The sequence below is a fragment of the Terrapene carolina genome, unplaced genomic scaffold (assembly GCF_002925995.2).
Source record: "Terrapene carolina triunguis isolate 2854851 unplaced genomic scaffold, T_m_triunguis-2.0 Scaffold172, whole genome shotgun sequence".
Classification (NCBI taxonomy): domain Eukaryota; kingdom Metazoa; phylum Chordata; order Testudines; family Emydidae; genus Terrapene; species Terrapene triunguis.
In genome coordinates this window covers 1,209,413-1,232,157 of record NW_020664523.1, presented here as the reverse complement: position 1 = coordinate 1,232,157, position 22,745 = coordinate 1,209,413, and the positions used below count along the sequence as shown (strand labels likewise).

Below are 22,745 nucleotides of genomic sequence, written 5' to 3'. Positions count from 1 at the left end.
GGGGGGGGGGGGGGTAGTTCGGTTTGTGCTGCATGTTAACCCGGAAACCGCAGCCCCTCCTTTTTCATTGCAAACCCATTTTAAATGGCCAACCCAATGGGTCCTTGGTATGGGAAATGAGGGCGCTGCTGTTTGAAACCATTCCCACATATTATGAAGGTTAAAAAAGCCAAAAGACTGTGGCTTACCATGGCTGCCTGCAAGCCGAATTCTGTTGCCTGGCACTGCGTGAGTGATCTCACACACCAAACCGGCAGGCCCTCAATATAAGAGGAAAAATGCGACCTTGTAACGAAAGCACATGTGCTGTGTAATGTGAACAGCAAAATTTAACGTGAAAGAGTGTACCCATTGTTCTCTAAAATGTGTCTTTTTTAACCACCTCTCCCTTCTCCTCCACCAGCTGCAAATGTTTCTCTTTCGCAGAGGCTAGCAAAGTTTAGAAGGAGAAAACGGCGGACTCGGGATGATATGTTCATGGAGCTCCAGATGTCCTCCCATGCTGAAAGAGCACAGCAGAATGCATGGAGGCAGTCAATGTCAGAGTGCAAAAAAAAGCACAATATGAACGAGAGGAGAGGTGGTGGGCTGAATCGCGGGATGAACAGAGCAAGTGGCGGGCTGAAGATGATAGGTGGTGTCAGCTTGCAGACAGAAGGCAAGAGTCGATGCTCCGGCTGCTGGAGCATCAAACTGATATGCTCCAGCGTATGGTTGAACTGCAGGAAAGGCAGCAGGAGCAGAGACCGCCGCTACAGCCCCTGTGTAACCAACAGCCCTCCTCCCCAAGTCCCATTGCCTCCTCACCCAGATGCCCAAGAACACGGTGGGGGGGCCTCCGGCCACCCAGTCACTCCACCCCAGATGATTGCCCAAGCATCAGAAGGCTGGCCTTCAATAAGTTTTAAAGTTTTAAACTGCAGTGTGTCCTTTTCCTTCCTTCCTCCCACACCCATCCCGGGCTACCTTGGCAATTATCCCCCTAGTTGTGTGATGAATTAATAAAGAATGCATGAATGAGAAGTAACAATGACTTCATTGCCTCTGCAAGCGGTGCTCGAAGGGGGGAGGGGAGGGTGGGGTGGTTGGTTTACAGGGAAGTAGAGTGAACCGGGGGGTGGGGGGGCGCGGAGGGTTCATCAAGGAGAAACAAACAGAAGTTTCACACCGTAGCCTGGCCAGTCACAAAACTCGTTTTCAAAGCTTCTCTGATGTGCACCACGCCCTGCTGTGCTCTTCTAACCACCCTGGTGTCTGGCTGCGCGTAATCAGCGGCCAGGCGATTTGCCTCAACCTCCCACCCCGCCATAAATGTTTCCCCCTTACTCTCACAGATATTGTGGAGCGCACAGCAAGCAGCAATAACAATGGGGATATTGGTTTCGCTGAGGTCTATCTGAGTCAGTAAGCTGCGCCAGCGCGCTTTTAAACGTCCAAATGCACATTCCACCACCATTCGGCACTTGCTCAGCCTATAGTTGAACAGGTCCTGACTACTGTCCAGGCTGCCTGTGTACGGCTTCATGAGCCATGGCATTAAGGGGTAGGTTGGGTCCCCAAGGATAACAATAGGCATTTCAACATCCCCAACGGTTATTTTCTGGTCCGGGAAGAAAGTCCCTTCCTCCAGCTTTTGAAACAGACCAGAGTGCCTGAAGACGCGAGCATCATGTACCTTTCCCGGCCATCCCACGTTGATGTTGGTGAAACGTCCCTTGTGATCCACCAGGGCTTGCAGCAGCATTGAAAAGTACCCCTTGCGGTTTATGTACTTGGTGGCTTGGTGCTCTGGTGACAAGATAGGGATATGGGTTCCGTTTATCGCCCCACCACAGTTTGGGAATCCCATTGCGGCAAAGCCATCCACTATGACCTGCACGTTTCCCAGAGTCACTACCCTTGATATCACCAGGTCTTTGATTGCCCTGGCAACTTGGATCACAGCAGCCTCCACAGTAGATTTGCCCACTCCAAATTGATTCCCGACTGACCGGTAGCTGTCTGGCGTTGCAAGCTTCCACAGGGCTATCGCCACTCGCTTCTCAACTGTGAGGGCTGCTCTCATCCTGGTATTCTGGCGCTTCAGGGCAGGGGAAAGCAAGTCACAAAGTTCCATGAAAGTGCCCTTACGCATGCGAAAGTTCCGCAGCTACTGGGAATCGTCCCACACCTGCAGCATGATGCGGTCCCACCAGTCTGTGCTTGTTTCCCGGGCCCAGAATCGGCGTTCCACGCCATGAACCTGCCCCAGTAACACCATGATTTGCACATTGCTGGGGCCTGTACTTTCTGAGAGGTCTACGTCCATGTCAATTTCCTCATCACTCTCGTCGCCATGCTGCAATCGCCTCCTCAGCTGGTCCTGGTTTTGTTTTGGCATGTCTGGCTCTGCATATACTCCAGGACAATGCGTGTGGTGTTCATAGTGCTCATAATTGCCGCGGTGATCTGAGCGGGCTCCATGATCCCAGTGCTATGGCGTCTGGTCTGAAAAAAGGCGCGAAACTAGTGTCTGACAGAGCGAGGGAGGGGCGACTGATGACATGGCGTTCAGGTACAGGGAATTAAAATCAACAAAGGTGGCTGTGCATCAGGGAGAAACACAAACAGCTGTCACACAGAATGCCCCCCCCCCAAAGATTGAACTCAAAACCCTGGGTTTAGCAGGCCGTTGATTTCACGGAGGGAGGGGGAAGCAAATGAATACAGAACGAATCTGGTCCATCTATTTTTTACATCTTAAGCTGGCAGACGACGGTGCAGCATGACTGATAGCCATCGGCATCTTCTGGGTGCTTGGCAGAAAATGATGTACTACAACTGATAGCCATCATTGTCAAGAATCAGATGCCCAGAGTGGAAAGTTTGGTTCAGTATTTCTTAGAGGAATCTGCTGAAGAACTTTCCCGGGTGCCTCTGATTGAACTCACTGAGGAGTACGACGACTACGGATACCAGTCGTAATACACCATCCACTGCCAAAAGGCAAGGAGCTGCTGCTGTTTAGCAATGCAGCTCCACGTCTGCCAGCACTCAGATAGCCGATGACGGCTACCAGTCATACTGCACCGTCTACTGCCAAAAGGCAATTAGCTGCTGCTGTGTAGCAATGCAGTACCACATCTGCCGGCACCCAGATGACATATGGTGACGGTGAGCTGAGCTGAGCTGAGCGGCTCCATGCTTGCTGTGGTATGTTGTCTGCACAGGTAACCCAGGTAAAAAGGCGCGAATCGACTGTCTGCCGTTGCTCTGAGGGAGGGGGAGGGGCCTGACAACATGTACCCAGAACCCCCCGCAGCACTGTTTTTGCATCATCGGGCATTGGGATCTCAACCCAGAATTCCAATGGGCGGCGGAGACTGTGGGAAAGCTACCCACAGTGCAACGCTCCGGAAGTCGACGCTAGCCTCAGTACTGTGGACGCAGTCCGCCGACTTAATGCACTTAGAGCATTTTATGTGGGGACACACACAATCGACTGTATAAAACCGATATCTATAAAACCGGCTTCTATAAATTTGACCTAATTTCGTAGTGTAGACATACCCCAAGACACCTGTTTCACACCTCCATTAGGTAGAAGGCTAGGACTTTGTTGGATGCCACTAATCCACACCTTTATCACCCTGACCTGAGGGTATCACCATGCACTCGGCATGGGATTGCACCTTAAACCGACTAGCAAATCCAATTGTGTGCAGACTGCAGCACCCCACTTGCTATACAGGGTATCAAGGCAGGACACCAGAGCTCCTGGATCTACACTGGTTTCTGGAAACCATGTAAAGGTGCTGGCTCTGACCCATTAAGCTCTAAGTGGTCTGGCCCCTCCCATTTAAGAGAACCTCTCACTCCTTGTGCTGTACTGCTGGAGTTTAGCTCCAGTTCATCTGCTGATTCATCTGCTTGGTGTTAGAGAGAAGGATCTATTGGCAGGGTCTTCTTCTAGAGGGGCCCTCAGCTGCATAGCCTCCTCCCCCACACCTAAATAGTCAAAGTAGCCTGAAACTGCCGAACTTCAGGGCATGATGCAAATCTCATCTATTTTCACAGCCTGAAGAGCAGCCCTAATCACCCTTCTTCTATGGGGCAGCGGAACTGCTTTCTTTCCCTTAGTTGTGGTTGATTAATAGCAGGGATGTTTTTCTAAAAAGTTATTCTATAGTTTTAAACAGCTATTCTGCTGTGGGAGTCCAGTGGCCTGCGTTACACAGAAGGCCAGACTAGGTGATCACAGGTGTCCCCTCTGGAATTGGAATCTATGCAAGAGCGGTAATGGGGCAAGGCTGTTCATTTGTGTACATATTGTTTGAAGAAGTGTATTTTATTTTATGTCTGAGGTGTCAAGAGTGCAGTACTGGGGCTTTGCATATAAACCCAAACAGGCACAAAGTGATGCAGGTAATCTCCATTGCAGTAACAGCCCCTCGGTGATCCTGGCTCCCACAAAGCTTCCCCGAAGCACTGCCCTGCCAGGACCACTTAGCAGCCCGCATGACTGCCTTACCATCCCCATGATGCAAGTCCAAGTCAATATAGAGGATGCGGTCGAATTTCCGACGCAGCCGCAGGATGCCCAGGACGGCGTCGTTTAGGTAGCAAAAGCCAGAAGCTTCATCTCTGCAAGGAAACATTCAGGAAGTTCAACATTCCCAAGCGGAGACAAGACAGCTGCTCGCCCCAACCTTTGCCCCTTGAACCCTCCACAAACCCCATCCAGCAGCACAGCCTCCATCTTGTGTGGACTAAAAGGAGGAACACTAAGGCACGGGTGTCAACTAGTCCCACTGGTCAGGAGCAGCAATGTGAGAGCCAGCCACAAGACACAAAGAGTATCTGATCAGTTACATGGGACTTTGGAAACCTGGGCTCGATGTCCAGCTTGAAATGTTAAATATGAGCTTGCTGGTCTTATCCCACACCAAAACAGCCATCATGGCCTCTGGTGGCTTGAGAGACTGTGCTCGACTGGCCCAGGGATGAACAGCAGAGGGAAGTACAGAGCAGCTAAACACACACATTTAGCTGCCATTAGCCTCCTGCAAATCTAAAACACTATGTGAATTTGGTGCTACTGAAAGGTGGCAGATTGAGAGTTCAGCACCTAAAATTCCTCTGTCTGCAGCACAGTACTGAGACACTGCAGCACAATCTTCCCCGTGCCAATGCACCTCAGCCCTGCCTTGGAGGGACACATCCCGCCTTCCCCCCACTATGGACTACAAGCCCAAGCTAATCTTTGTAGTCAGTCTCAGCTGATGGGCTAAAAGTGAGCAGTCTGGTGCTCTGGACTCCTGCTGCTAGGAACTCCCCCAAGAACCCTGACACTAACAAATAAAGCCAAAGTACTCAGCATTGGCCTGACTTCAAGGACAGCAATCAGGCCACTGCTGTCCTGGGCTGGATCCCACTCCCATCCCCGTCAGCCACCCAGTCTCCATTTAGTTTTAATGGTTGAAATCTACCTCACAGCTTGCACACGCGAGAAGTGTATATCTCCAATGAAGTGTTAGAATGCCGTTCAGAGGAAGAGGAGTGCAGTTTTAAACATCCCACCCCCTCCAGAAAATTCACCAGCGAGGGAGTCATTGGGGTGGGAATTAAGCTGCTGGTAGGAATGGTTTCCTTCCTCCCCCCATGGAAAGGAGGGCCCATGAAATTAATGTGAAACATGTTATCCTTGCTCATGTGTAGCTGTCACATAGTCAAATAAATGGAGGAAATGCAAGCTGCTATATGGAAACAGCTGTCCCCAGCTAGTGCATGGGACTTCTACATTCCCAGCACCACCTTTGCAGAAAAGTCCCATTTTTCCTATCCCAGGAATTCTTCATATGTACAAGGCTGATTTAAGAAAGCAGCAAGAAAAGAAATAAGGGGAAATCACTACTCTGTAAGGATCCAGGCTGAATGCTGGCTCAGATCTGCTGTGGAAAGCATGTTAATGATCTAATACAGAAGTCACCTAAGCGCAACCTCTAGAGTTTTTTTTGAGAAGCAGCAGAGCACCACACAGCAGGAGGCAGGAGACCTGAGTTCTATTTCCAATTCTGCCACTAACAGGCTGTGTGACCGCAGGGAAGTCACTTAACTGCCTTGTGCCTCTCTCCCAAGTAAAGTGGAGGTAACAACAGTTATCCATCTATAAAGCCCATTAAAGGGAAAGAAAGATATTAGGTTATTGATATCCTAAGACGAAGCTGCAAGCTTCATGGGCTACAAGCCTTAATATCTTGATCCTGATATTCATGCCACTGCACTAAAGGGAAGGGCAGCTGCAATCTTCTCCATTTTATGGAAGTTAAAGGCAGCCCTCCAACTACTGGAACACTGTCCATGTGACAGTTGGGTGGCCAAAGTTTGGGCACCCATATCCCAGGAGGTTTAGGAGCGTGCTGAATTCTAGCAGAACAAGGAATGCTGGTGCCTTTCTTACAGGATGCAATCCAATAAAAAGCAAAGCTGTGAAGAAAATCCTTCTGCACTTTCAAAGCCCAGTCACAAAAGCTGACCTGCAGTCCTGCCCACCTTTGTCAGCCACTCGATAAATCAAGATAACTTCTTCTCAGCCAGGGCCTTGCTCTCTTTGGCAGCAATTGCCAGCTCCTTGTCATGCTTGGAGCTAGTGTCTGCGAGCAGAGCACCAGCAATGCAACAGTAAATGCCCGGAGCGTAGCCACAAGAAGTCTTCCAGGCTGGTAGAAGTTATTGGCCACCACTCAGTTACTCCTGCAGGTGCAGAATTCATGTCCCCCACAGATTTCTTTGCTTCCCTGCAGAAAAATGACTTTCAGATGGGGAAAGCAAAGGGAAGCTGCAAGAACAGTCACGTGCCGCTCCCCAGCGGTGCGGGTGCATCGTTTCAGATGCCAGAAGCAACTAGCAGAGGTGTAAATCACTGGGGGAAAAGGGCTGGGGATGCCCCGGCCAGTGGCTTCTATCCAGCTGCTAGTCCCGGCTGGCCTGGAGAGGACGGGACTTCCTCTTCCCCTGCAAGGAGCAGCCAGGGCTAGGTCAGATCCAGCCCCAGAAACCTCTCCAGCTGCAGGAAGCTCCATACCCCTCCGCTTCCTGCCTCCATCACTCCTGAGCTATAGGGGGAGGGGTCACTGTACGGGGAGCTGCTCTCCCATCCACTCAACCCATGTGCATTTGGACCCACCTCATACCCAAATCGCCCCACCAAACCTCACCCCCTGCACCCACCTCCCTGCATCCAGACCCCACCTCTGCACCCAGACTGCCACCTGCAACTGAACTCCCACCCCAGAAGCCTCACCCCACCTGCACCTGGACCACTCCAACAAGCTCCCTGGACCCCCACCCCCACCCCACTGAGCCACACCAAGTCAGCACCCAGACCCGCACTCCATGAAGCCAGCACTCGGACAGGGTGATCTCCCATTGCCATGCTGGAGCCTCCACATTTATTTATTGACAAATAAAAATTGCAAAATTTTGCAGAATTTTAAAATATTGTGTGCAGAATTTTAAAATTTTTGGCGCAGAATGCCCTGAGGAGTAACTCAGTGCAGGCTGGCCCATACAGTGTTTTCTAGCCCACTTTTAAGGGTATGTCTACACCAGGGGTCTCAAACACGCGGTCCGTGAGGTTATTTTCTGCGGCCTGCGAGCTCCTTGTGGCCCCCCCTCCCCCAGCATTTACCTAGAGCGGCTCCGGCCCGACGCGCAGGGCAGGCTCCCTGCCTGCCTGCCCTGCCCCCACACCGCTCCAGGAAGCAGCTGGAACCTGGGGGAGGAGGGGCACAGGGGTGTGTGTGTTACTGTTGCTTCAGGCACCGCTCCCAGCAGCTCCCATTGGCCGGGAACGGGGAACCACAGCCAATGGAAGCTGCTGGGGGCAGTGCCTGAAGCAACAGCAACACACACACCCCTGTGCCCCTCCTCCCCCAGGTTCCGGCCACTTCCCGGAGCTGCGTGGGCGTGGGGGCCGGAGCTGCCCCCGGTATGCGCCAGGCCAGAGCCCTGCCCCCCGAACTCCTCCTGCAGCAGAACCCCCCTGTCCTGAGCCCCCTGCCGCACCCCGCATCCCTCCTGCAACCCGACCCCCTGCCATACCCTGTACCCCGACCCCCTGCCCTGAGCCCCCTGCCGCACCCTGCACCCCGATCCTCTGCCCTGAACCCCCTGCCGCATTCCGCATCCCTCCTGCATCCCAACCCACTGCACTGAGCCCCCTGCCGCACCCCTCCTGCATCCCGATCCCCTGCCCTGACCGCCTGCCACACCCCTCACCCCCCTGCACCCCACACCCCAACTCCCTGCCCTGATCCCCTGCCACACCCCACACCCCTCCTGCAGCCCCTGGGGGCAGGGAGGGGGCAGAGTTGGGGTGAGGATTTCGGGGAAAGGGTTGGAATGGGGGCAGGGAAGGGGTGGGAAGAGGCGGGGCCTCATGGAAGGGGTGGAGTGGGGGTGGGGCCAAGGGCAGCGGAGGGGGGGGAGGTGTCAGTAATGCGGCCCTCAGGCTAATGTACTAGTCCTCATGTGGCCCTTGTGGTCATTTGAGTTTTAGACCCCTTGTCTACACTGCCGCTGGGAATGAGCTTCCCAGCCCAGGTCCACAATCTTGCGCTAGCATGCTAAAAATAGCTGTGTAGATGCTACAGCTTGGGCTGGAGCTCAAGCTCTGGGGCTGGGATGGGGAGCTTGAGAGCCTGAGCCACAACAGCTACATAGCCAGCGCTAGTCTGTGTACCAGGGCTGGCAGACTCGCTCCCAGCGGCAGTCTAGACATGTCCACTATGGTTCAAGTTACAGGGCCTCCCCTGTTCCTTTACCAGACTTGTCCATGTTCTCAGACCTCACTGCTGGAAATGTTGCTGGATATTCAGCCTGTGGTTCTCTCTGCTCAGTATCCCCACCATCACCACTCTCCGCCTCTGCGGCACAAGATTGTGAGGTAGATGGGAACAAGCTCTGGAGAGTAGTCTTGTAGTTTCTAACACTCACTGCTGCAAATGGGCACTGGTGCTGTCCAGAGAACCTCTAGCTCCATTAACAGAGCAACTCTGGGGATTGCTTCTCTAAAAGCATCCAGGGAGCATTTTTTAGTTTTACTAACATACAGGCTATTTTTCTCATTTTAAATGTTTGATATTTAAGACTATGGCTTCTGCTTAACTTCACATGGGGTCCGCAGTAATAAAACTGCTGAACCAGTACATTAAGAGAGGCCCTGCTAGACTGTCCTCCCTCTCCCCCCCCCCCCAAACTGGGGACAGTCTAGCAGGGGCTCTCTTAATGTACTGGGGACAGAGTATTTTAGCATACTAACCTTATACCACAAGTGACATGGCTTCCTGGACTAGTCTCTTATAGACCACGGCCCACATTACAGAGCTAACAATTCACAGTATGACTGACAGTCGTCTCTGGGACTGGACTAGCAGAGGACGCTGAATTTGGGCACTTAGCTAATGGGTAAAACTAAGTAGCAGTTCAGGACTGGTGTAGCAGGGGTCACTGCAGTGCAGGATTAGTCCGCACTGGAAAGGCCACAAAGACAGGCTTGGGGAGGTGAATTGGCAGGGCTGTGCAGGGAACCTGCAGCGTCCACCTGCCCTGTCTCTTGGCCATCTTTATTAGAATCATATGTATTCACTTTTTTAAAATAATGAATAATGTGGCAATTTTGCAACAAAAAAAACTTCAAAAAAAAAAAAACAGACTCCAAAGAGCAACAGAGAGTCCTGTGGCACCTTTAAGACTAACAGATGTATAGGAGCATAAGCTTTCGTGGGTGAATGCTCACTTCGTCAGATGGTGGCATTCACCCACGAAAGCTTATGCTCCAATACATCTGTTAGTCTTAAAGGTGCCACAGCAGACTCTGTTGCTTTTTACAGATCCAGACTAACACAGCTACCCCTCTGATATTAGACTCCAAAGAGAGACTGCTGAACTTGAATTAATATGCAAATTAGATACAATTAACTTAGGTTTGAACAGAGACTGGGAATGATTGGGTCATTATACTAATTGACAGGTTTCAGAGTAGCAGCCATGTTAGTCTGTATCCGCAAAAAGAACAGGAGTACTTGTGGCACCTTAGAGACTAACAAATTTATTAGAGCATAAGCTTTCGTGGGCTACAGCCCACTTCTTCGGATGCATATAGAATGGAACATATATTGAGGAGATATATATACACACATACAGAGAGCATGAACAGGTGGGAGTTGTCTTACCAACTCTGAGAGGCCAATTAAGTAAGAGAAAAAAAACTTTTGAAGTGATAATCAAGATAGCCCAGTACAGACAGTTTGATAAGAAGTGTGAGAATACTTACAAGGGGAGATAGATTCAATGTTTGTAATGGCTTAGATTCAATTAGTATAAAGGACTGGGAATGGCTATTTCCCCATGTTAAGTATTCTCACACTTTCTATGGGTCATCTTGATTATCACTTCAAAAAAATTTTCTCTCCTGCTGATGATAGCTCATCTCAATTGATTACCTCTTACAGTTGGTATGGCTACTTCCACCTTTTCATGTTCTCTGTATATATAAATATCTTCTTGCTGTATGTTCCAGTCTATGCATCCGATGAAGTGGGCTGTAGCCCACGAAAACTTATGCTCAAATAAATTTGTTAGTCTCTAAGGTGCCACAAGTACTCCTGTTCCTCTTCCCAAAGAGAGCACAACTGGACTCTAAGCCAGGGCAAGTCTCCAACAGCTAGATCACTCTCATGAAGAGAGTTACTGTCCCCAGTTACATTGGCTCAAGTTTGCATTAGGTGCTGATGGAAGGAAACACCATTGTTCTCTGTACCATGACCACAGCTTCTACACCAGATGGGAGTGCCAGTGTAGAAGAGCAAAGGGAATTGTTACCACTGTAGGGTCTACATAGCCAGGCATTGGACTGGAGGGGTCCTCCAGGATCATAGAGTCCAGTCCCTGGCAACCCTGTCACCTAATCCCATTCATACACACAGGCCTAATTCTTCTAGATGACAGAGTGAGATGATATATGGATTAAGATGCTGGTGACCACCAGGATCTCCTCTATACTAGCACTTCTACTATTGCTTTCACCAGTGGAGCTGACCAAGATAAAGCTGGTGCAGATAAGAGCAGTGAGAGAACCATTTTAGGGAAACTACTGAAGGGACTCTGAGAATTACTGGCTTTTACTGCTGCAATCCCAGTGTGACGGACACACAAAAACAATCTAAGGAGAGCACATATGGATCCCTTTGGCAAGTGCTTTCCATTTTTTGTGCCTAGCTGATAAGAGTGGTTAAAGGGGTAACTACAACAAGTCATACTGAAAGGTGGACTGTCAGGCTGGAGGGATGTTACTATTGGAGCTCCTCAGGGATTGGTATTGGGACCAATCTTATTTAACATTTCCATTAATGACTCGAACAAAAAGTGGGAGTGTGCTAATAAAATTTGCGGATGACACGAAGTTTGGAGGTATTGCCAATATGGAGGAGGACCGCAACATCATAAAAGAAGATTTGGATGACCTTGAAAACTGGAGTAACAGAAATGAGATGAAATTTAACAGTTCAAAGTGCAAGGTCATGCACTTAGGGACTCACAACAAGGGTTTTTTTTTTTTGCTATAAGATGGGGACGGATCAGTTGGAAGTGACAGAGGGAGAGAAAGACTTGGGTGTATTTCTCAATCACAGGATCACTCTGAGCTGCCATGAAAAAGGCAAATCAAATTTTAGGATGCATCAGGCGAGGTATTGCGAGTAGAGACAGGGAAGTGTTTAGTACCATTATACAAGGCACTGGTGAGACCTCATCTGGAATACTGTGTGCAATTCTGGTCTCCCATGTTTAAGAAGGATGAATTCAAACTGGAACAGGTGCAGAAAAGGGCAACTAGGATGATTCGAGGAACAGAGAAACTACCTTATGAGAGGAGACTTAAGGAGCTTGCCTTGTTTAGTCTAACCAAATGAAGGCAATGGGGAGATAGAATTGCTCTTTCTAAACACATCAGAGGGACAAACACCAGGGAGGAAGAGGAGTTATTTAAGGTAAAGGCCAATGTTGGCATAGGAACAAATGGATATAAACTGGCCATTAGTAAGTTAAAACTTGAAATTAGATGAAGGTTTCTAACCATCGAAGTAGTGACGTTCTGGAACAGCCTTCCAAGGGGAGCAGTGGGGGCAAAAACCCCCAAACCCTAACTTGTTTCAAGACTCATCTGGAGAGGATGGTATAATGAGATTGCCTATAATGGCATCTGGCCCACCCATGATTTCTATAAGCAAATATCTCTAATGGCTGGAGATGAGATACTAGATGGAGAGGGCTCTAAGTTACTATGGTGAATTCTTTCCCAGGTGTCTGATTGGTGGGTCCTGCCCACATGCTCCGGGTCTAACAGATCGCCATGTTTAGGGTCAGATAGGAATTTTCCCCCCAGGTCAGATGGGCAGACATCCTGGAGGATTTTCACCTTCCTCTACAGCTTGAGGCTTGGGTCACTTGCTGATTTGAACTAGAATAAATGGTCGATTCTCTGTAACTTGAAGGCTTTAAATCAAGCTTTGAGGACTTTGGTAACTCAGCCAGTGATAATGGGCCTATTACAGGAGTGGGTGGGTGAGATTCTGTGGCCTGCGATGTGCAGGAGGTGAGACTAGATGATCAGGATGGTCCCTTCTGGCCTTAAAGTCTACGAGTGGCAAAGAGGCCTTTTACATCCCATCTGTGCTGAAAGACAAGACAGCAACATCAGCTGTTTGGGTCTTTTGAAGCTGTAAATATAGCACATGACAAATTTAAAATACTAATCAAAGAAAAGTAGAACCAGCTATTGCCCAAGTGCACCTTCCAGGATGGAGAATTAGCTGCTGCAAAGATGCCTCCTTTGGGATAATAATATTTGGGATAATTTATCTCCTAGATTCATGCTGGATGAAAGCTTTGAGCATGGTTCCAGAGGTGAAAGGTCAGCATTTGATCAATAAAAGGCACCAACCCTTAGCTCCAAGCCATCCTAGACTATTTTGAACTTCAAGCCCTGAACCCATGAAGACTGTGGTTTCCATTTCCATGCTTATGGCCTCAGGAAGCAATTAAGCCAACATCCTGCCTCCCGAACAAGCAGATTATTTTGACAAAGGGGCACTTATTCTGGATACACACCAATCTGACTAGGAATCCAAAATAAAAGTGTATGTGTGTGTATACACCCACACCCCAACGGTTGCAGAAAAAGCAGCAAGTTAAAGAAAGATAAAAGATGAAGAGTGTACTTATTCACTTTCAGTGTGGCACAGCAACTCCTGCCTCTAAGATACAAAGGATCATTATTAGTTAATTGCATGTACCGAGACAGTGTGTGTCCAACAGATAAACCCTCTCCCTTCATTCTGTTTTGCACCATGCTTACAGCTTGCCTGAATATTGCTCAGTCCTTTCAATGTGCCAAGTTCAAATTTGAGACAGAGACCCATGTTAAAATATGTGGGATTATCATACAATTAATCTAATGATTTTACAGTACCGCTAATTATTTCTGAAGACATGGATAACTGAGGAAGTACCAAAAGCTAGTGTAGACAATATTCAAAGAGAAAAGGAGAATGATCCTAGCAATAACCATCTGAAAGTCTAAACGCAATCCCCAAGAGAAATGATGGACCATCCAGCATGAAGAAAAGTCACCGAATGGACTCATGCGCAATAAGCAGCATGAGTTTATAAAGAATAATTCTTTAGACAAAACTGACTTTTTTGGACAGAATTACTAAGGTTCCCTTAGCCTGCTGGCAACTATGTGCATCATATATTTGGATTTAGTAAGCCATTTGATGCAGTGTCTCACAATATCTTTTATGTCTCATTCCTTGTAATCACTTAAAATCTATCTTTCTGTAAATTAATGAACTTGTTTTATTGTTTTATCTAAACCAATGTGTGCTTGGATTGAAGTGTTTGGAAACCTCCATTTGAGATAATAGAAAATAATATGCACAAACCCTGTTAATGAAATGTCAGACTTTCTATGAGCTTGTATTGTCCAGGAGGGTGCTGGGCAGTACAAGATGAATATTTCTGGGGACAGGTCTGGAACTGGGAATTTGCTGGTGTCGCTCTGTAATATAATTCATGAGTGGCTGGCTAGAAGGACCTATATAATTCAGCTGGAAGTGATTTTGCATGTTAGAGGTTGTATGTCAATGGACCAGGAGTGGTTGTTTTTACAGTGAAGCAGTGTAAAAGACATTCCCAATTGAAGAGTTGAGGGGACACAGTTATCCAACAGTCCAGACTGTACCCTGGGGAATGGTACAGCATATCCCATTAGAATTTAATTCTACTGATGAACAAGAAAGAGTGATTTGGATTCTACTCTCCCATACCTTTGCAGGCTCTGCAGACCTACCAGAAGTAAAAAGCTTGTTTTCCTCCTTAACATCAGCAGCTGAGTCTGTATAATTGCAAGGAAGAGATCTTTGGTGTTAAAGCCCTGTTTTAACAGAATTTCTTTTCAGAGAACAGCTGATCTTCCAGACCGATTTCTCCGCTTTTCCATACGTGCAATGAGTTGAAGGAGGGCAAGTTAACGAACAAGCCTGAGCCTTCATTGTCAAAATCAGGGGTAGGCAACCTTTCAGAAGTGGTGTGCCGAGTCTTCATTTATTCACTTTAATTTAAGGTTTCGCGTGCCGGTAATACATTTTAACGTTTTTTAGAAAGTCTCTCTCTATAAGTCTATATTATATAACTAAACTATTGTTGTATGTAAAAGTAAACAAGGTTTTCAAAATATTTAAGAAGCTTCATTTAAAATTAAATTAAAATGCTGATCTTACGCCGCCAGCCTGCTCAGCCCGCTGCCAGCCTGGGGTTCTGTTCACCTAGGCTAGCAGCGGGCTGAGCGGGGCCGGCAGCCGGGACCCCAGACCTGGGAGGGGGGGTTTCAGGGGTCAGGGCAGAGGGATGGGGGCTGTGGGGGTGCAGGGCAGAGGGCGGGGGGGGGGGGGGGGGTTCAGGGGTCAGGGCAGAGGGCTGGTGGTGTGTGGAGGTGCAGAGCAGAGGGCAGTGGGGGTGTGGGGGATTCAGGGGTCAGGGCAGAAGGCTGGGTGTGTGTGGGGGTTTAGGGGTGCAGGGCAGATGGCTGGGTTTGTGGGGGGGTTCAGGGAAGAGGGCTGAAGGTGTGTGGGGGTACAGGGCAGAAGGCTGGGTGTGTGGGGGGGGGGTCAGGGGGGGGGGGGGAAAGGGCCGGAGGGCGGGGGTGTGTGGGTGGGGGGGGGTCAGGGCAGAGGGCTGGGGTGCTCGGCTCGTGTGGGTGCTCCCAGCCCCCTGCCCTGAGCGGCTCATGGCAGGGGGCTGGAAGGGATATGCCCTGTTCCACCCCCTTCCCCAAGGTCCCGTCCCTACCTCTTCTCTGCCTCCTCTACGGAGCAGGGAGCACGCTGCCACTCGTCCTCCTCCCACTCGCAAGGGCCATCAGCTGATCAGCGCAGGGAGAGGGATGGGGAGGAGGAGGGGCCGGAAAGCACCACGCTGGTGGAAGAAGCGAGGGGGGTGGGAAGCTTGGCTGCCGCAGGACCAAGCTTCTGCCTCCTGCCCCTGCAGGGGAGTGCTGTGGGCGGGGGGGCTGAGTGGGGCTGGGGGCCGGGACCTCGGCAGCATGCCACTCAAAATTGGCTTGCGTGCCGTAGGTTGCCGACCCCTGGTCAAAATGGTCACCCCCCTGGAACTGGAAGTTCAGAATTGAGCCAGCCAGATTCCCCTTTTTCCAATACCTATTTTATTACTAGAAAGTCAAATCCCAGTATTTCTGCCACCCCTTCTCTCCTCCCCACCCTGCACCACAGTTCAAGTTGCCTGTCAAATGCATAACTCTCGTGAGATCTGACTCAATGACTTTTACAGCAAACGGCTTCTATGATTTTATAGCACCATTATTTCCTCTATTAAAAATGGGGGATGGTAAAAAAACCTGGAATCATTTAACTATTGAATTTCATACCTCATTCCCTACATTCTCTTTGGAGATCATTCCAGCAATGTGCACTCTTCTGGTGCTAAAGGGTCCCAGTCAACTTTTTAAAAAGCCACAGTCTGAAAGTGTTTGGCCTATTGTGATTATAACTAGCACCTAAAAGGATTACAACTGAAAGTTCAGAAAAAATGACATTCCCCTCCCCAGCTTGTTTACTTTTGTGCATTTGACAATGCCTTGTGGGTAGCTCATTGCCCTGTTTCCCATGTTCCTCTGTTGTTCACATGGGTCTTTTGCACAGCACAGAAGAGAAACATCTTGATATATTGGAAAAATGTCATTGTAAACCCATTAAAATTGGCAGGGGAACATCTACTACTATAACTCCATTTTGAAATTGACTAGATTTCACTATGAGCCTGAAAAAGCTGCACAGACCAATTTATCTGCCATAAGGACTGGGCCTTAGTCTCAGTCTGGATTACAACACAAAACATAGCAAGCAAATTAGCAGTCTAGCAGCCCCAATATTAAGTTCTGGACCTAATTAAGGTTCTAAAGAGATACAATTTGACTTTTTTGGAGTTGACTTTAAAAAAAAAATATCCTTGTTTATGACTAAACACCCGTTAAACAGCATAGCCTGAGGATTTTCCTTTTAACGTCCTTTTTAAAAAAGGCTTGAGGGTTTTTCGGCTCCCTTTTCATTTATAAAGGTCATTTAATGAAGAGAGAAACTGACCATATAAGGCAAACTGAAAAAAAACAAACAACCCAAAACACGGAGCTTTTGCTAACCTCTTCCACTTACAGTTGTCTATATGCAGCACATGACTCTTGTGTTTGGGGAGGCAGGATGTGAGCACCAAAAACTCCCTAGAAGTGGGAGGAACCACCAGTGCCTGTACAGTGGCCCCGCCCCTGCTCCACCCCGATGCCCAGCCCCCACGTGGCCTCTTCCCCTGAGGCCCCATTCCCCACTCTGCCTCTTCCCACCCCCACTCTGCCCCCGCCCCGCCACTTGCTCCTCTCCGCCTGCTCCTCCCTGCTCACTACTTTCTGCCCCCTCCTGCCTTACGGGTGAGCAACAGGAGGGAGAGGGCGGAGGGGAGCGAGCATCAGGGGTCTCAGGGGGAAGAGGCACAGCAAGGCCACGGATCGGGTGCCAGTGCCTCCCCGCAACTTCTCAGGAACTTCCAGTGGCAGCACTCCAAAGGTGGTGCGCATCCACTACAGCGGCGTTACAGTTACAGGACTGTCTGCACCTCTTGTCCCCGTTCTGGGCTGTCTGAGCGCTATCGCCTCAGGTGTTCAGCCTCTTGCCCTCATCTGCTTCCGGGTGGAATCCTGCAATTCTCCCACTCTTAGACTGGTACCCAGGTACATAACCCCAACTATACCTACAGCTTATCACCCTGCAGGTGCGACTGGGTTTGGGCATCTGTAACCAGAGATAGTGACTAACTGCCGTCTTGACACAAAGCATTTTTATTTAGCAATTAGAAGCTGGATATGAGTCAACAGTGTGCCCTTGTTGCCAAGAAGGCTAACGGCATTTTGGGCTGTATAAGTATGAGCATTGCCAGCAGATCGAGGGATGTGATCATTCCCCTCTATTCGGCATTGGTGAGGCCTCATCTGGAGTACTGTGTCCAGTTTTGGGCCCCACACTACAAGAAGGATGTGGAAAAATTGGAAAGAGTCCAGCGGAGGGCAACAAAAATGATTAGGGGGCTGGAGCACATGACTTATGAGGAGAGGCTGAGGGAACTGGGATGATTTAGTCTGCAGAAGAGAAGAAAGAGGGGGGATTTGATAGCTGCTTTCAACTACCTGAAAGGAGGTTCCAAAGAAGATGGATCTAGACCAGTGGTCTCCAAAGTGGGGTACGCACACCCCAATGGATGCGCAAGAGAATCCTTGGGGGTGCGTGGCAGGAGGAGCGCCTTTTTTTTTTTTTTTTTTTTGGCAGTTCGGGAGGTAGAGCCAGCGCGTCAGGGAGTTGGACTAGATGACCTCCTGAGGTCCCTTTCAACCTTGATATTCTATGATTCTATGAAATGTTGAATGCTAAAAAGTGCACATTTCACTTACTGATTTTAAAATGTCTTTCCAGCCTTAGCCAAGGTACCACTAGGGAGAGCTCTAGGTTAAGTCAGAGGGTTTTCCTAACCCTTCAGTAGATATCCCCCCACTTCTGCCAGTATGTGGAGTCTGTTAAAAAAAGCTCAGGGGTGGGCAAACTTTTTGGGCCGAGGGCCACATCTGGGTGGGAAAATTGTATGCAGGGCCGGGGCAGGGGTGCAGGAGGGGGTGCGGTGTGCAGGAAGGGGCTCAGGGCAAGGGATTGGGGCAGAGGAGGGGTGTGGAGTGTATGAGGGGGCTCAGGGAAGGGAGTTGGGGTGCAGTAGGGGTGCATAGTGCAGGAGGGGGCTCAGGGCAGGGGTGCAGGAGGGGTGCGGACTGCGGGAGGGGGCTTAGGGCAGGGATTTGGGGAGGCGGGGTGCAGGAGGGGTTTGAGCTCCGGCCCGGCGCCGCTTACCTAAAGCGGCTCCGGGGTGGCAGCGGCGCGCACTGGGGCCAGGGCAGGTTCCCTGCATGCCTGCCCTGTCCCTGTTCCTGCGCCGCTCCAGGAAGCGCTGTGGCCCTGGGGGGGGGGGCTGGTGCTGGCCACTTCTAAGAGCGGCATGGGGCCCGTGGCGCCACGGGAGGCAATCCTGCAGGCCGGATCCAAAGCCCGCCGGATCCGGCCCGGGAGCCGTAGTTTGCACACCCCTGCTCTAGCTGAAGGTTGTGTCAGTATTTCCATTATAAATGTCTGTTCTCAGGAGTAGAATATAGCACCCGTTGAACAGAAAAGTAAGTAGTTGGGATTTTGAAATCAGTCTCCAAATGTCTCACTGAAAATGTCTTAGGGAGTTCTAGTGCGCACTTAACGCTCACAGGACAGCTGCATTGACAATGATGTAATGATGTCTTTTAGCGTTATCCTTGCTCAGAGAAAAACAACATGAATGGCTCAGCACATCGGAGGCAAAGTTGTTGAGATTGTTTCTTAGTTCCAGGCATCACCGATGAGGGAGATCCCAGGCAGTGTAGTCAAAACAGAACAGCACAAGAAGTCATTAAAAAGCCATTCATCCTGAGCAGAATGAGACTGTTCTGCCTGACTAATCTGAACTCCACCCACTCAGTGGAAACAAAAACCAAATCCAGATTTGGACAGTTCTAATGGTGACCTGGGGGTTCACCTTAAACTGCCAGTATTTTTAGATGGATCCCCAAAGTGTGCACATTGTCCTTACTTCTTCCCAGAGCTCCCGGTCAGCTCAGGAAATGCACTGCTGCAGGAAGCAAAAGCTGCAGCTGGATTTCAAGGGGATGAGAGAACTTTATGAATGACCCCATCTGGTAGACACACATTGAATAGAGGGACCAAATGTCATGCTTCAAGGAAAACACTGGGCCGCAAAGGTCAGGAAGGAATCTTGCCCTGCCCCTAAATACAGCATTCCATAATTGATGAGGTACTTCCCGAGGATTTTTTTCCAATGCAGCAGCTATAGATTACTATCACAGACAGTATACCAAAAATTGGCAGGCTGTTGGTCCAATCTGGTATGGAAAATCTTATGATTCTATTAGAAAGAGGGGTCACTTTCTCAACTGCACATGGTATTAAACAAAGCCCTTGTGCTTCAGAAGATAAAGTACTTTCTCCTGAAACTCAGAGAGCAATAAGGGGACAAGCCACAGCTAACTTTATAAACATTTTTAGTCCTGTGACCTCCTGGGAATGAGAGCAACTTAGGGGCAAAGTTTCCATCACCTCTCCTGCTGCTCTGAAATATTGTTATTGACAGTACATTACTGCCCTATCTCAGATATTACAATACAGATCTAACAGATACTTTCAGAGCATAGGAAGGAATATGAAGAGCCAATTCTATTTCACCTCACCTCTTCTTAAATATTTCATTTGTCTCCAGGTTTCCATTCTCTTCAGTGCTTGGCAACACACCAGCAGTTTGCACTTCTATCTCAAAGTACTTTACTAGCATTAAGCCTCGCAACACCCCTATGAAGTACATGAGGTACTGTGAGAAACTGAGGCATAGAGAAGTTAATTGATTGGTCTAAGTCACACAGCAAAGTCCATGGTAGAACCAGGACTTAGATGCAGGACTCTTGGCTCCCAGTCCTCTGCACTACACACCACTTCTTCCCCAGCTGCCTCTTGTCTTTCAACCCACCCAACCTCTTCCCCGCCCCCCAAAAATTCCCAATTCATTTGTATTGGTCTTTTTGGATGCTACTGTTTCTCCTCGCCCTGATGGTTTGTGTGGAAAGCTAGGAGCTATCGGGCTCGATTCAGATACCAGGTTGGAAAGCACATAGTAACAGGTTTTCTTCTTACTTCTTTGCATGATGCCACCCTCCAGGCCAGTTAATCGCTACCTTGCACTTGCCGTCCATCAGACACTGGGCTGCTGTGATGCTGGCCCCTCCTACAGCTGCTGCATAGTCAAAGATACCTTCAGTGGCTGGACAGTCATAACCTAGGGGCAAGAACCAGAGAGTGTCGCTCAGGACAGAAGACAGAAGTGGGAACATCACTGCATTCCTAGTGGGAGTACACCAGGGAACTGTATTTAACTTTAGTTACAGTTCTGGCTTCCCATTCTGGCTACTGTAGGAAGCCAAAGCGAGGCTGCTGGCAAGGGGACTGACCTCCTTTGAGCATGGTCCATGTGGAAGATGCCATCCTCTGGCTTTCCAAGGTGAGTTTCTTTGGGCCGTGCTCCACAGGAAAAAGAATTAAAAGCCAAACGGCTTTCTCAGACCAAGAATACTCAGGGGTTGTATGGATCCCTCCTGGCTCAGCAACAAGCAGGTGTTAGGCCAGTTAGCCCCATTTGCACCACAAACACTGGTTCAGTTACCAGATACATTGGGTTGCTTTGCTCTATTCCCCTCTTTCACATGGAGTACCTGCAACCCCTCTACCTGCCCAACAACAACACAGCACATCCTTAGTCTCCAGAAGCAGAGCCCTTCTACACTTGAACACTATCATGGGAACTCAGTGGATGCGGACCTAGAACGTAACCCGCTCTCTCACCTCCAGCACCACCCCACGCATTGGAGACCTTTCCAGGCATATCCAAAATCTCAGGGTATGTCTTCACTGCAATCAGAGATATGGCAGCAGCACGTCAAGCTAGTTTTGCTCTTGCTAGCTCAAACAATACCCGTGAGCCGCGGCAGCACAGGTTAGCCACTCAAGTGGGCTTCCAAAGCCTGTGCTGCTGCACATGCTGCCCTGGCTTCACTGCTACTGTTATTGGAGCTTGCTAGATCAAAGCTATTTCAACTATGTGCTGCAGTCACACTTCTGATGCACTGGAGACAGACCCTCAGAGCAGCACAGAATTCCAGGACCAGTTTCTAGAATTAAACCTGTCGCCTTGGACGAGCTTTGAGTGTTTTGTGCAGAACTCGGGACTCTGCAGTCGGGCTCAGTGTAACATCAGGAAGGAGGCAGTGTCTCCCACTGTCTCACACAAAGATGACAAACTTCACCTCCCACTGTGCAGCTGGAAATGCTAAAGCCCTTCAGAGTGCTGACTTCAAGGAGTAGCTGCAAGTGCCATGGCAGGCAAGTGAGCAGTATAAATCCACTATAGAGCACAATGCTATTGTACGTGGTTGGAGCCCACTGAGCTCCTGCTATTCCCGTGATTCCTGCTTGCATGTGCTGGAGCTCAATCAATGCCACTCCCAGCTTGTTGGACATCTGCCTTTTCTGCTGCTGCAAGGTGCATGGGTTTGGGTGCTGCTTCCTATCAAACGGCTTTTCAAACGCCTGTAACATCAGGACACGTCAAAACATCCAGTAGAGAATCCAATACCCAAGAATCATGCTGAGCAGCAGAGATGGCATTGGCAATTAAGTAGCCATCATTAGGTTTTCAAGTTAATGCTCCACTGAGGAGGAGGAAAACACCACCCTCACACCCACCCCCTTTGCATCACTGGTTCAGGAAGCCTGGCTTCCAGACCTCTTAAGAAACACTGGAACAGGTTACACCATGGACCACTCTCTGGTGCCCTCTGCTTGTTTGAAACTGAAAGTGAAGCCTCAGATCCCAGGAACACAGCAAGTTCCGCATGATGATCATTGTTTAATACCCACCTCCTGCCCTCCAGAAACCCATAAGCTCCAGCAGTTCAAATAGCAGCTTTGCACATCCACACTAGAGGTATATGGATGGAGTTATACCAATGGCTAGAATCGAGACCTACGTGCAGTCTAGACAAGGTTTAAGTCACTCTTTGTTCAGCCATGGCCATTGAAGTACAGTTCTACTCTGAAAGCGGCCTTGTCAAAATGTCTCTTGGGGCTCCATCTTTATCTTGGGGGGTATGTCTACACAGTCTGCAGCAGCATGCCTCCCAGCCCATGTTAACAGGACTCACTAGAGCTCTAAAAATAGCTATATAGACACCCCTCTCCCTAGGTTTCAGAGCCCAGGCTGCAACTTCAAAGCATTGTCTATGCAGCTGTATTTAGAGCACTAGCACAAGCCCCACTCACCAACCGAAGTCTGTTGACTCAGGCTGGGAGGCTTGCTGCCGCAGGCTGTGTAAACATACCAGATCAAATGCACTTGGTTTCCAAGTAAACCATTGTTTTGTGTCTAGCTGCCAGCCTACCAACTCACCCAGTGATCTAAGAGAGATGCTGGATTCATTCCTTGTCACACCAGCCCAGTAATATAGATTC

The 22,745-nt window shown here is 49.3% G+C and overlaps 1 protein-coding gene across 8 annotated transcripts in view; it reads right to left on the bottom strand.

Moving 5' to 3' along the window:
- HDAC8 (histone deacetylase 8) overlaps nucleotides 1-22,745 on the bottom strand; it is a 104,722-nt gene that overhangs the window by 67,635 nt on the left and 14,342 nt on the right. For all 8 annotated transcript variants that reach the window (XM_026653927.1, XM_026653931.1, XM_026653928.1 and 5 more), the window contains 2 exons: nucleotides 20,376-20,517; nucleotides 4,511-4,623 (listed from right to left, as the gene is read on the bottom strand). In XM_026653927.1, coding sequence (XP_026509712.1) covers nucleotides 4,511-4,623; nucleotides 20,376-20,517 — 255 coding nt within the window. The remainder of the gene's footprint in view (nucleotides 1-4,510; nucleotides 4,624-20,375; nucleotides 20,518-22,745) is intronic.